Raw genomic sequence first — 12,298 nt, 5'->3', positions numbered from 1 at the left:
CGTGTCATCCCTCATTAGCTCGCCTTCCCCGTCTCCCCTGCCGGGCTGCTCTTCATCAGACGTAGTCGCTCTTCCCTCGTCTCTCCCACCGGCTTTCCTCGGCGTCACCGCCGCAGCGGAGCCTGAGGCGCGGGCAGGCGAGGGCGGCACTGGACCAGCTCTGGAAGGGAGAGGAGGAGAAGTCCACTGAGTTTGGGCAGGATAAATGGAAGGTGTTAATTAAAGAGCTTGGCTCAAAGGAGGGGGTTCACTGGTCCTAACGCGTCTATCTGACCAGGCCTGTTCCTGTAAATGGGAGAAAAATAAGCCTTTTCAAAGTGCTGCCTGCTTTGTGTTGGACACCTCTTAGGATGAGAATAATAGTCTTTTTGAGGTGCCTGTTCCTTTCCCTGGCTGCAGAGTGTCCACAGCGGTCCAATCCCTAAATTTGGGGGTAGAAAAAGCAGGTTGATCCTACTCTTTAGGATAGATTTTGGGGGGTTAAATATGCATGCACAAGCCACCCACATACGCAGGGACATTGCAGGGGGTTGGTGCTTGTCCAGCGTGTCCTGTGCTCTGTGCAGCCACAGACTGGCTACCCAACGGAGTGGGCGATGTCAGTGTGATTTGTGTCATGGTCCTCTGCCCCCCTTCACGTCTTGCTCTGCAGACTCTGGAGTTGTTGCCTTTGCTGTCGGCTGCAGAGCTGCCCCAGGTGAGCTGAGACGGGACCCAGGTAACATCTCAGATGAGTTGGGCTTTCCCAGAGCCACAGATTCTGCATCCACCCAGAGCTTCTCCAGGCTTTCGTCTGTGCTGTCCACCACAGAAACCATTTCACACTAAGCTTGTACGCATCATGTTTTAACAGTCTGTTTCAGCGGCTGGTTTGTTCTATTCTTGGCTCAGGTCTGTGCATTTAGCTGCCTGGGGCAGGCATGCATTTTGTAAGCCGTGTATTCTGTCCTTTTCAAAAAACCAGTAACTGTTCCAGGAACAATTCACGTCCTGGTCATGCTCAGATTTATAGAGGGTAAAATAATTACTCCAGATGAGCCTGCAGTTAGTGTTTCCTTACATGAAGAAATCAGTTTCCACTGAGTATTCATTTTGGTTTATATCTAGCTCTAGTTATTAATCTCTCATCGTTGCTCCATCCCCTCAGCAGCTAGACCTGGTCTTGCTGCCATGTTTGATTTGGGGAAACTTCTGTTGATCCTGTGTTCTCACAGTGCATTTATCTTCCTAAACCACAGCACCACCTGCACTGTTCAGGCAAAGGACGATGTGTTGGGGGTGATGAGGTTGGATGCTCCCTAAGGGACTGGGGGTGCCAGGGCAGGGGCCCCGCCAGCGAGGCAAGGGGTGCCCAGGTCACGGAGGGTCTCTAGGCTGGTGATGCTCTGTCTGCAGCAGCCGAGATGATGATCTTCATGCAGCTCTTCCTTGCTGTACGCAAACAGAGCAGCTGCTGGATGCTGATAAACTTAGGGGCAACCAAGGTCTGGCTTTTGCTGAAGCTTTGAGCTAGGTCAGCCTTTTTGGAGGTGCTTTTATTGCTGAGTGTGCAGTCGGGTAATGCCATCAGGGTACTGAAGCCGGGTGACCGCTGGGAGATAGCAGCTCCCATGACTTTTTCCATCTCTTTTCCCTTCCAGCCTGGATCCCTGCTGTTACCGCTTCAAGATAACAAACAAAGGACGGCGCACCCGTTGGCTCTACTGGTCAACAGCAGGTTCTGGCTCGTTTCGCCGGCGTCATCGTGTCCCTGCTGTCAGCACCACCGAGGGCCAAGGTTCCTCCCAGAGCCCCAGACCTGCCCGCCCTGGGTTTAAGGTTCAGCCACTGAGGGTGGAGCTGATGCCGGGCAAGACTACAGAGATGGTGCTGGAATGCTTCTCCAGCACTCCTCAGGTGAGGTCCCCGCCGAGGGCTGAGCCTTCCCCATCAGGAGCAAGTGCTTTCAAGAAACTGTTCTAACAGCACAAGCTACCATGGCAGCACCAGCTTTCCTTGCTGGCCACTGTCAGTTCCTAAGGCTTTTTCATGTTTCCATGGCTACTGTAAACCCAACCTGCTGATACCAAAACACAGACTGAAGGAGATATTGCTACTTCAGGGGCAAATGGCAGGTTACAAGGTGTCATGTGCTGAGGCAGAAAGGAAGGGCAGAGAAAATAAGTTACGCTTAGACTAGGAGCACAGGCAGAAAGTAAATAACAAAGTGCAAAGTAATGTATTTGGGGGAAGCAGTGAGTAAAACAAAACACCTGTGAAGGGAGGGAGTGTCTGGGAGTAGCATCATTTTTCCTCTGTAGACAAGCATGGGCAGAGGGCTTGTCTAGCACTGAGTCCTGGAGCAGAAAAATGAACACAGTGTGTCAGCTGTAGCGATCGGGTGATGTTCATCCACGTGGGAAGCTGTTTGCAGGGATTGTTACAATTGACAGCTTGACTTTGTCAGTATTTCCATAACGGCTCGCCCCAGTCTCTCAGCCAGTCCCGGGGTGCCAAGGGCAGCCAGGTCTCGCAGCACCCTTGGATGGCAGCTCAGGGGGAGATTTCAGCAGGGTCACGGGGTGTTCTCCTCCCTGGACTCTTTATTTCCAGGGGAAATCCTACTCTGCGGAGAAACTTCCAGCTAACCCTGGTGTGCATTCCCTCTCTCCAAGACTGCTGGGCACAGATGTTTAGGCGAATGTGGAATAAATCTGCATCAAGCTCCTGCTGATACTTGTGTTTTGAAAGGTGTTTTAAAGGGCTGCCTTGGTAGGTAGCTTGAGGAATACTTGATTACTCACCTAACTGACTGCAATGGGACTGTCCCTGTGCAGTTCGGAGCCCAAAGGTTTTGTTGAAGCAGGGAAAAGAAAGGAAATAAAGTGATCAGGGTGCTGGAGAGGCTGTCCTGCCGGGAAAGCTGAAAGAGGATCTGTGAGCTGAGCTGTGGCTGCCTGGCTCCTGCAGTCAAAGCCAAGACCCTGGGAGTGGGCTTTCCACCTTCCTCGGGTCTTGAGAACTTAATACTCTTGATGTCGGTCAGAAGCCCAACTCCCTGCATCGCACATGCAGCACAGATGGTTTTGAGTCTGTAGGCTCTGAGGAGGAGTTGTGGTGTTGTATCAGAGGGAAGAGTGAGAAATGAAGGCAGGAATATGGGGAACTGAAACCATGAGAAATCATGAAAAAGTCTTAAGAGCATCCAGCTTAAGCAGAGGGTTTTCATGTAAACTGCAAGACCTCTCTTTCCTGGGGAGGTTTCTTTTAAAACCAGCTCTAGGAGGGCACAGTACCTGCTAGGAATGAGTGGCCTCCTCTTTACCTGAAGACAGTCTGCCTATTTGGGTTTTTCCCATGGATCCTGTCCTCTAATCTTCCAAGGGAGGGTTTGCTAGCATTGGCCCTTCTGTCACCTGTTTCCCTTAATATAGTTGTATTATTATTTTTTTAATCAGTTCCTACAGCTTTCTGTAAGTATTATGCCTGGCAGTGGGACAAATCAAAACAGTAATAATTTGGGGCAGGGACTATTACAGTTGTAGCAGCACATGACTCACAAGGGCTTTTTGTGGATAGTGGGGTGTGGCATTACGGACGTTTGAGAGCAGAATAAATGGGATGCAGCATGAAAAGAAAAGGGGGCTGCTGAGGAGTCCCGTGGCTGTAACTTGATGGCGGTAATAGGGTCTGTGGTTGGGTGGGCAGCAAATACAGTGCGTTTTGGGGACGCCCTGCTGGGCCCCGCTGGGTGACGGGTGACTCCTCCGTGCAGGTGGTGAAGGAGCGGCTGCTGTGCCATGCCGTCGTGGGGAGCAAGGCAGAGAAGGCTCCGATAATGGAAGTGGATGTCACCTGCGAGTTCATCGCTCCCATCCTGCAAATGTCCTCCAGGGAAATCACTTTCCGGGTGGAGAAGGTAAGTCTCTGGATTTCATCCTGGCACTGAAGAGCATGGCTGGTGACTGAAAGCCTGGTGGGGCGTGTGCTTGTGTTCGAAGGAGGGAGTTAAATGGCTTCTCCAAGTCTCTGGGGCTTTGACTATTGAGCTGAGCGGGACCAAGATTTTGCCATTAACACTGAGATCAATATTTCGCCCCTCTGGGATCGGGAGCAGTCCCACCAGCTGTATTCTGCCTTTTTGATGTGGAGACAGAGTTGAGCTGCTGAGCCAAGGGCACAGGGCGAGATGTGTGGGACCCACGAGAACAGCGTGGGCTTTGCACAGCCACCTCGTGTGCTGGGGCTGAGGTGGGCGAGCAGAGTGCTGCAGCTGAGCGATGCTAAACCCCCTCCTCACCCTTCCTGAGGGGCTTCGTAAAGTAAGTGAGGGTGTTTTCAGAGATGGGACTGGTTTTTAACTTCACCCAAGTAAAACAGAGAGAACAGCTGCTCTGCCGAGGGGGATCATGGCTACTTCTAGAGAGACACCAGTTCCTGTACTCGGGGCGAAGGGAGGCTTCTGGGGATCCTCCAAGGCACGGTGATGTCTGAACACCGATCCTGTAGGGAAGCTGAGAAGAACTGAGATTCCTGTCAGCTCTTCAGGCTGATGAGAAAAACCTGTCATTTTGTCTGTTTGCCTTCTCTGCTCTTGGCATGGATGGTAGCTCTTTGCAATTCCCCAAGCTTCACCTTCTTCAAAGGACCCGCAGACATCCTTCAGCTGCAGTGATGATAACACCAGCGCAAAGCAGGTGCCCCTTAGCCTCTGGATCCTGACTCCTGCATCACCTTTCCCTCTCCCTTGAGGTGTCTGAAAAAGAGAAGATACTTCATTATTTAGTTTCTGTGTTTTCAGGCCTCTCCTCTGGTTCCCAGGCTTCCAGAGAAGCACAAAATCCTGTGAGGAGGCAGTTCAGGTTTAATTAGAAGCTTTTCAGCTGTCCCTGATGTCTGCCTGTGGTCTGCTTGATGCCATGTGCTCGGATTTGTTGAGTGTTATGACACTGCAGCTGTTTGATGTCAATACATCCAGAACAAGTTTCCCAAACACTGTCTAGTTTATATAAACCATGCAGGAAGCCCAGAGCAATGCATAAACAGGAAGAAATAGCTTAGGCAGAGCCGAGCTTTGAGGCTACAGACAGCTTGTCACTGGAGCAGGGGCAGCAGGACACCCGTTGCAGCGCCACTGTTGAGGTTTCTCCTGGCTGTATGTGCCTGTAGATGCTCAAAGCCAACCTTAGGCTGCTGCAGGCTCTCCACTGTGGGCCAAATCCTGCTCGCTTTTCTCCTCTGACCAGCATCACTGCTCTTATGAGGCTACTAGAGCTGACAAGGTTGTAAGAAATGACTATGTGAGTGAAAATCATCTTGTGCCATTCTTCTCAAGAGGATAGAAAATGGAGACAAGTGCTCTGGGTTCACTTTCTGCTATTGGTCTTGTTCATGCAGCTGCCTCCTCTCAGGGTCCTATTCCCTCCTCTGTGTGCCAGAGTGTTTCCCTGTCCCCGGGGGATGCTGTGGTTTCTAAACATGAAAGGATCTGATATACTTAGAGAAAAACCACCTAGAAGGATAGAAACTAACAAAAATAGTGAATAGAGGTGTATGCACTTCTGGGGTTGAAAAACTTGAAATGCATCAGAAAGGGAAGGAGTTTCGTGGCTACTTCATGTTGTTTTTTCCCCTTGTGTCCTGTTTCTGTAGCAACCTGGTGATGTCCTAACTCTGCAGCACCAGCCTCTTTCTTTAAGAAACGCCTCCGCCCTGCCACTCAGCGTCGTCCTGGCCTTAGAGCAGCCCTTCTTAATCTGTGACGCGGAGCGGCAGCCCCTCTCTGCAGACGCTCAGGTGAGCAGCCGTGGGCCCTCCCGCTGTGGGGTTTGAAGAGGGGGGGTGTGGTGGTACGTTTCTGTTGGGAGGTCCTCTAGCAGAGAAGTTTATTCCTTAGACTCAGCGGTAGACTGGCCTGACCTAAGTCAGATTTGAATCAAGCTGCTGAAGGAAACAAAATATCATCTGAACTGGGGAAATACATCCTGGCTCTAAGACGTGAGGAGAGGGGAGCAGGCAGCTAGGCCTGGGCAAGCCGTGTATAACGGTGTCTCTTGGAAGTCACTGAGCTCTCCAGCAGCCATTCTCAGATACCCTCCAGAGCAGCTGGCTTTCCTCAGGGGCAGCCCTGCCTCCAGGAAGGCTGAGGAGGCTCCTCCAGCCGCTGTCTGGCCCCTGCCCTGTTGTTGGAGGAAGGGGCTGGACATGGGCTCTGTTAAACGTTGTAGGCACGGCCACTGCTTCTGTGCTGTGCCAGTGACTAGCCCCTGCAAGGGCGAGGCTGCAGTGCCATGCTGCTTGTGCTGGGAGGGCAAAGCAGTTCCTCTAGACCTGGGGCAAAAGGCCCTGGTGTGCCAAGTGCTGATTTAGTGTGTATTTATCACATCGCCTCTGTGGGGCCCGAATTCAGCAGTAGAATATTTATTTTCCTCGTGTATTGATGCAGAGCACAGTGAGATGAGCCTGAGATAGTCTCAGACAGAGCATGGTGGGGCTTGCAGTCAGGCACACACTGTGAAGAAAACACAGGATGAACTGAGAAGCCTACGCTGGGGTCAGATGTTGAACATTTCCACGTTTCGTGCTGCCAGACCTTGGGACTTCATCACACTGGTGATTAATACTCTTCATTTCCTTGCAGCCCATGAAGCTGGAGATAGGGGAGGAACTTCTTCTCTCCATCAGATTTAACCCTGCTTATGAAGAGGATTTGTGTAGCCGGGTAGTGGAGAAGGTTCTGAAGATACAGTTTCTGGAGCATCCTTCTGAGGAGCAGGTCACCATTCGGGGAGAAGTCTGCTTCCCAAATCTCCATATCCAGCCCACGGCCCTGGACTTTGGCTGCATTTTGAATGACACCAAAGATGTGCGTTACATCGAGATGACCAACTGCAGCCCGCTTCTTGTCCAGTACAACTGGTCGTTCCTGATGGACAGCCGCGTGAGCCAGATGAGGTATGTGCCCCTTTGCTCTCTCCTTGAAGCTCTTCTCCTTCCTCGTCTCCTATTTGTGCTTTGCAGAGAGCAAAGCTGTTTCCCTGTGGTGTGACAAATTGCTTTCACCTTTCCCTGGGGGAGTAACACCTCCCAGCCGTGGTCGGGCTTAGGTGCTCAGGGAATAAGTGATCTCCACCAGTCTGACGCTGGGAAGGAGACAACGTTCTCCACGCTAGCTGGGGCTGTGAGATGCTACCAACACTTCCTGCATTGTCCATAACCTAGAGTCCTGCTTTATTTCTGGAGCTACAAACCCATACCTAGGCACTGGGACAAGCAGATGTATGATTTTTCTTCCCTGCCAACCCTATGTGTTGTCATTTTACACTAAGAACCTACACAGTCTCTTGCTGCTGCTTTACTGTAGCCCCCATACTGGTTCCCCTGGGAAGGAAGGCTGGTGTTGGAAAGCTGCTTTCTCAGACCTTTGTGGCCTGAGGCGAACACCACACTGGTGAAGTGAGTTTTCATCGTTAAACTGCACCATCACATTCCCCAAACAGCCATTTAGTGTCTTACAGGGAAAGGGCAGGTTCTGCTGCAGCTGTGGGTGCAGCTGTAGGCGTTGGTGGGAGCACTTGTCTGAACGTCCTGGGAAGCAGGGCCAGCCAGCGCTGGGCTGTGGTTTACAAGCCCAAGAGCAATCTTGCAGTTGTGCTGGAGCACATTTATAAACACATCTCTAGCAGTTCCTCCCGCTGTGGCCTCTCTGCTTAGTCAAAAGTCTAGTCCGGGCAGTTTTAATTAAGTAGCAAATGGTTTTTCCATAGCACCCTAGGAAACCCAGCAAAGTTAACCATTGTGTGTTGAAGTGCTGCCATTACAAATAATAGAGATCATCAATAATCAGGTTTGTTTAGAGAATTGGGATCTGGCTCAGAGGAGACAACCTACTGGGAACTGGAGATTAGCTGTGGCAATGAGGAGAGCTTGGGGGAGAAGACCTGGGCACTGTGTAGCCTGTTCACAGCCGGATCTTACCGAGTAACAACCAGTCTTTAGTGTGGCCCTTCTTGATGCATGGCACCTACCAGAACAGACCCTAAAATGCAGAGGAAAGCCCACAGAAGCAGGTGGAGGGAGGTGGGCAGGGAAGGAGCAGAGCTGTAAGCCCAGCCTGGAGGCCCCTGTCATCTCCTGCTAAATTAGATTAGGGTTTAATTGCAAGCTAGAATGAAAATCTAATTTTGACGATAGACCAATGCATATATTTTATAATAAGAGAGAAGCAAGCACGTTACAGCAAAGCCTGTGTGGAATTAATTCTTCTGGGGCCACTTGCTGGCCAGTTGCCTGTCTATCTTTACTCCTTTCTTTCTTTAGAACCAATTTAAGGTTTTGGAAATGTGAACGCTGAATCAGCTTTCAGCTTTTAATTGACCCGTCTCCACCTAAACTGGCTTTGGACCTGAGCCTGCAGGTGCTTGTTCTTCCAGGGGATGCTGGGTCACCCAACTCTGCTGAGTCAGTAGCAGTTGAGGGTCCTGAGCATCTGGCAGGAGAGCAGCCTCTGCTCCGAAGGGCTTGGCATAGCCCCTTCACTGACTCGTTAGCACTGGGGATGTTGTGGCAGCTCCCTTTTCTGCTCTGTATGTTAATTAAGCAGAAATGTACTTTCTGTGGGTCCCTCAGCAGACACCATGTGATTCTCCATGGCAGAGCTGGGAATGAAGATGGTCTCCAAGCTATTGACACCTCAAGTTGCTCATTAAGAGCCTGGCAGAAGGGCAGCATGTCAGATATTATTTCTGGTCCACATTAAGAACTGTTAGTATTCTAAATTATCAGATCAAACTCACCCAGTCTGACAGCAAGGGAATCAAACATCAGGTCTCATGAAGGTGAGATCAATAGAGTTTAACCATCCATCCATCTGACCTTGCTGGAGCCCATCATCAGAGACTCCCACCATCGATCAGACACACACGTTTATTTTGGCCAGGAGAGAAACATGTTCCTCTGCCTGGACAAGACTGTGTGCTTAGATCTTTTTTGCTTCAAATTGTTCAACCTATTTTTCCTACTTACCCTTTGATCACTGCTGCTACTTTGAGCAGAGCAATCATATAAGCAACACAGTCCAACCATTGCTGTGTGGTGGGACGTGCCCAACTCACGCCAACCCATGGCCCTTCTCTGGCACTGCTGAGCCATCAATCTCTCATGGTGACTCTTCTTCTAGACCTCTACGTGGTTAGAGACAGACTGAGAATACGTTATCCTCACCCCTTGGGCCTTTGATAGCTCAAAGCTGAGTTAAGCCTTTGCACCACGATGTTTTCTGCGGCGTTGGAATGGGTCACCAGAGTCACCCAGCAGGAGACTGTAGGTCTGGAGTCAAATTCAGAGATTTCATCATACTTCCTGCCTTAAAGGTTTCTTTATGAAAGACTGATTTGTTCCCCTTTCTAAGGGCAGTATCCGGCTCCTCAGCTTTGTTTGGGTTTCCCATCAAAGGCAAGACATTAAATCTCAAAGGATATAGAAGGATTTTCTTTGAGACCTGTGACAAAGGCTGCCAAAGCCTCATCGCCAAACTTCGCTGTTCTCTGGAGTTTTCATCCTCTATTAAGGACCCGTGCCTTGTCATTTACTTTGAGCATTGCTGTTCCTGCATCACCTCTTTGTCCCCTTCATGCAAGACACGTTTCCTCCCTGGGACAGAGCTGACACACACCGAGCAGTCCGTGTGCCAGGATGGATCAGCAGGGAGCTCTGCCCCTCTGTGGCACCTGTCCAACCCCCTCTGTGTATTGATCTGGCGTGTCTGGGGAGTGGGAACTTCTTAGCTACAAATCCAGTGTAATGAATTGCCAGTAGATTCTTTGGGGAAAGGGTTTGTTGAGCTAAACATGTAGAAAATCACTCTTTCTTTTCCATCCAGGATTTTCTCGGCCAGTGTGTTTTGAACCAACCAGGAGCCTTTCTCCTCCCAAGTGGGTTTTCCTACAGCATTAGTAACTTCTCATTCCTCGCTCTCTCTCCTTCCATCTCAGCCTTGTTACTGACCAGAAACCCCCCACTCTCTGTTACATTTGATGGGGTTTCTGCTTTGTTGTTTTTGTAACAAGGAAGAAATGGAAAATGCAGGCAGTGAACAACAGTGCAAGGTACAAATCTGACAGCAGTCCCCTGTCAGCCAGCGGAGGGGAGAGGGAGCAGCAGCAGCAGCAGCCTGTCCATCCGGAATGCACCCATCCACCGTGCCCCTGGTATGGGGAGTCTCAGATGGGTGGCAGTAGAGCATACCCCCTCCTCATCCCCCCGGTGCCATCAGCTCCTCGGGGCAGTACGTTTTGGGCTTTGGAAGCCCCATGGGTGCTACTTTTCCTGCTTAAAGCCAATGTTTTGGTCCACAGTGCTTTCTTTGCCAAGGTTTTCTTTGGCCACAGGCACCAGCTCCATGTGCTCTAGGAGCCACTCCATGCTGTGACAGGCTCTGTTAAATGCGCGTGTTATAAAAAAATCATCTCTTATCCGCCTGATCCATCTCCTCATCCCTGAAAACAGCCACAGTGTGAAGACCCGCTGTTGCTACTGCCCTTGTAGCAGCGCAGGAGCGTTGATTCATAGAATATCTCAAGTTGGAAGGGACCCATAAGAATCACCAAGTTCAACTCCCTGATCCTTGCAGGACCACATAAAACGAAATCATATGACTAAGAGCATTGTCCAGGTGATCCTTGAACTCTGACAGGTTGCCACGCTGCTCGCAGAAGCAGGTGGGTTGCTTTGCCAGCTCAGAGAACAAGTAGCAATTGGGTTAAGGCAGAATGGACCCCGTGTTCACACAGCCCAGGTGAGGACTTTGGGATGTCGGGGATGTATCACCATCAGTCTGTGTCTCCTGACTTGGACAGGGAGGCAGCCAGGGGCAAAGAGAGGGCAAACCTTCAGCTCTCTACAGCACAGCAGCCTGGGGAGGACTTCAGGTCCCAGGGAGATTTAATGGGGCTCTGCAAAGAGTGGGGCAGCGCAAAGAGATGCCCACCCCAGAGTTAATGGTGTAGGCTGGTGCCGGAAGGATTGGTTTATTTCCCACCATCCGCTTCTTGTAGCAGGAGGCAGGAGTCCCGGGGGGTTGGGCACCCCAAGGGTCCTTCTGGGCCAGCTGTGACATGTCATGCATTTTTGAGAGTGCCTGACTCAATTAATGCCGCCTTTTCAGCTGCTCTGCCCTCAGGAGAGTCATCTTTCTGTCTGTGTGAAACCCTTCCAACTGTGAGCTTGCTTTGCTTGCTTCCTCTTCGGTGGGACCTGTCACCTCTCCCTCACCCGCTTGCCTCCATCACCCCACAGCTGTCCCCAGCTGTCCCGGTGTCACCTGGACCAGGCCAATCCTGTCTGCTCGTCCCTTGCCCTGGCCCCAGGAGCTCAGTGGGGCCATTGGCCTGTGAGCACGCTTCCTGGGAGTATTTCTGCCTTGCTCTTGGTAAAGCAGGGGGTAATGATGTTGTGCTGTGGGAGTGACCTTTAGTAACTCAGCAGTGGCGTTAACTCACCTTTTACACAAGGCGAAAGCCACGCACAGCCTTAGATCTGTGATTTCTGCTGGTGCCACAAGCCCTGCTCCTTCTGGACAGGGGATGGGTGGCGGTGCTGGCGTACTCAGCGGGGTGGAGCTTCAGCATCTGAGTGATCTGGGGATGTGATCCTAGGAAGTACATGAAACTGGAGCTTGTTTTGGTTTGCTTCTCCTTCTGCCTTAGTTATCGTTGCTGCTTTACCTTCTCCTGTCTTTCCCCGCGGTGACCCGCTGCAGAGCCCCGTTGGGAGGGTGTGCTGTGGCATCGCTGCCCACCCCGGGCGTGCTGGGCAGCCTGCACCAGTGCGGGCCAGTGGAGGCACCTCCTGGGGTTCAGCAGATGCTGTCAAGATGAGCGGGGACATTTCCTTCTAGGTGAGGACTTCAGGACATGGGCCGTCATTGTATCTCACTCCTTTTCCTCGCTCAGCTCTTGGCACCGTGGAGAGACAGTGATGCAAGCTGGTGGGCAGAGGGGCCGTGGTTGGCTTTTCCTGTGGTGCAGCTGCGAGCCCCTGTGCTCTGGAGGGTGCTTGGCCGGGGGTTGCAAGGTCTTTTTGTACTGCCGTTGGGTGCAGCGAGGCACCCAGAGCACATGGGTGCCTGAGCAGAGCCCAGGTACCTGCTGGTCCTCAACCTCCAGGATGCCCCAGGTCAGGCTTGAGCTGCTTTTTGGCTTCCTTTAGGGTGAAACTGGCCTGCCAAGCCCGCCCAGCCTGGCCTCTACCACCTCAGACTGTCCTGTTCACCCTTTTCACAAACTTGTTGAGATCCAGCTTCGGCCTCCTGCAGCCTTTC

The 12,298-nt window shown here is 51.5% G+C and overlaps 1 protein-coding gene across 1 annotated transcript in view; it reads left to right on the top strand.

Annotated features, from left to right (window-relative positions):
* Positions 1-12,298, top strand: part of LOC141963917 (hydrocephalus-inducing protein homolog) — a 229,393-nt gene that overhangs the window by 190,496 nt on the left and 26,599 nt on the right. Inside the window, 4 exon segments of the mRNA XM_074913652.1 lie at positions 1,641-1,896; positions 3,755-3,898; positions 5,632-5,775; positions 6,620-6,933. Of these exon segments, the coding sequence (XP_074769753.1) occupies positions 1,641-1,896; positions 3,755-3,898; positions 5,632-5,775; positions 6,620-6,933 (858 nt within the window).

Source organism: Athene noctua, chromosome 9 (genome assembly GCF_965140245.1).
Source record: "Athene noctua chromosome 9, bAthNoc1.hap1.1, whole genome shotgun sequence".
In the NCBI taxonomy this organism is placed as follows: domain Eukaryota; kingdom Metazoa; phylum Chordata; class Aves; order Strigiformes; family Strigidae; genus Athene; species Athene noctua.
This window is presented reverse-complemented; position numbering and strand designations above follow the sequence as displayed.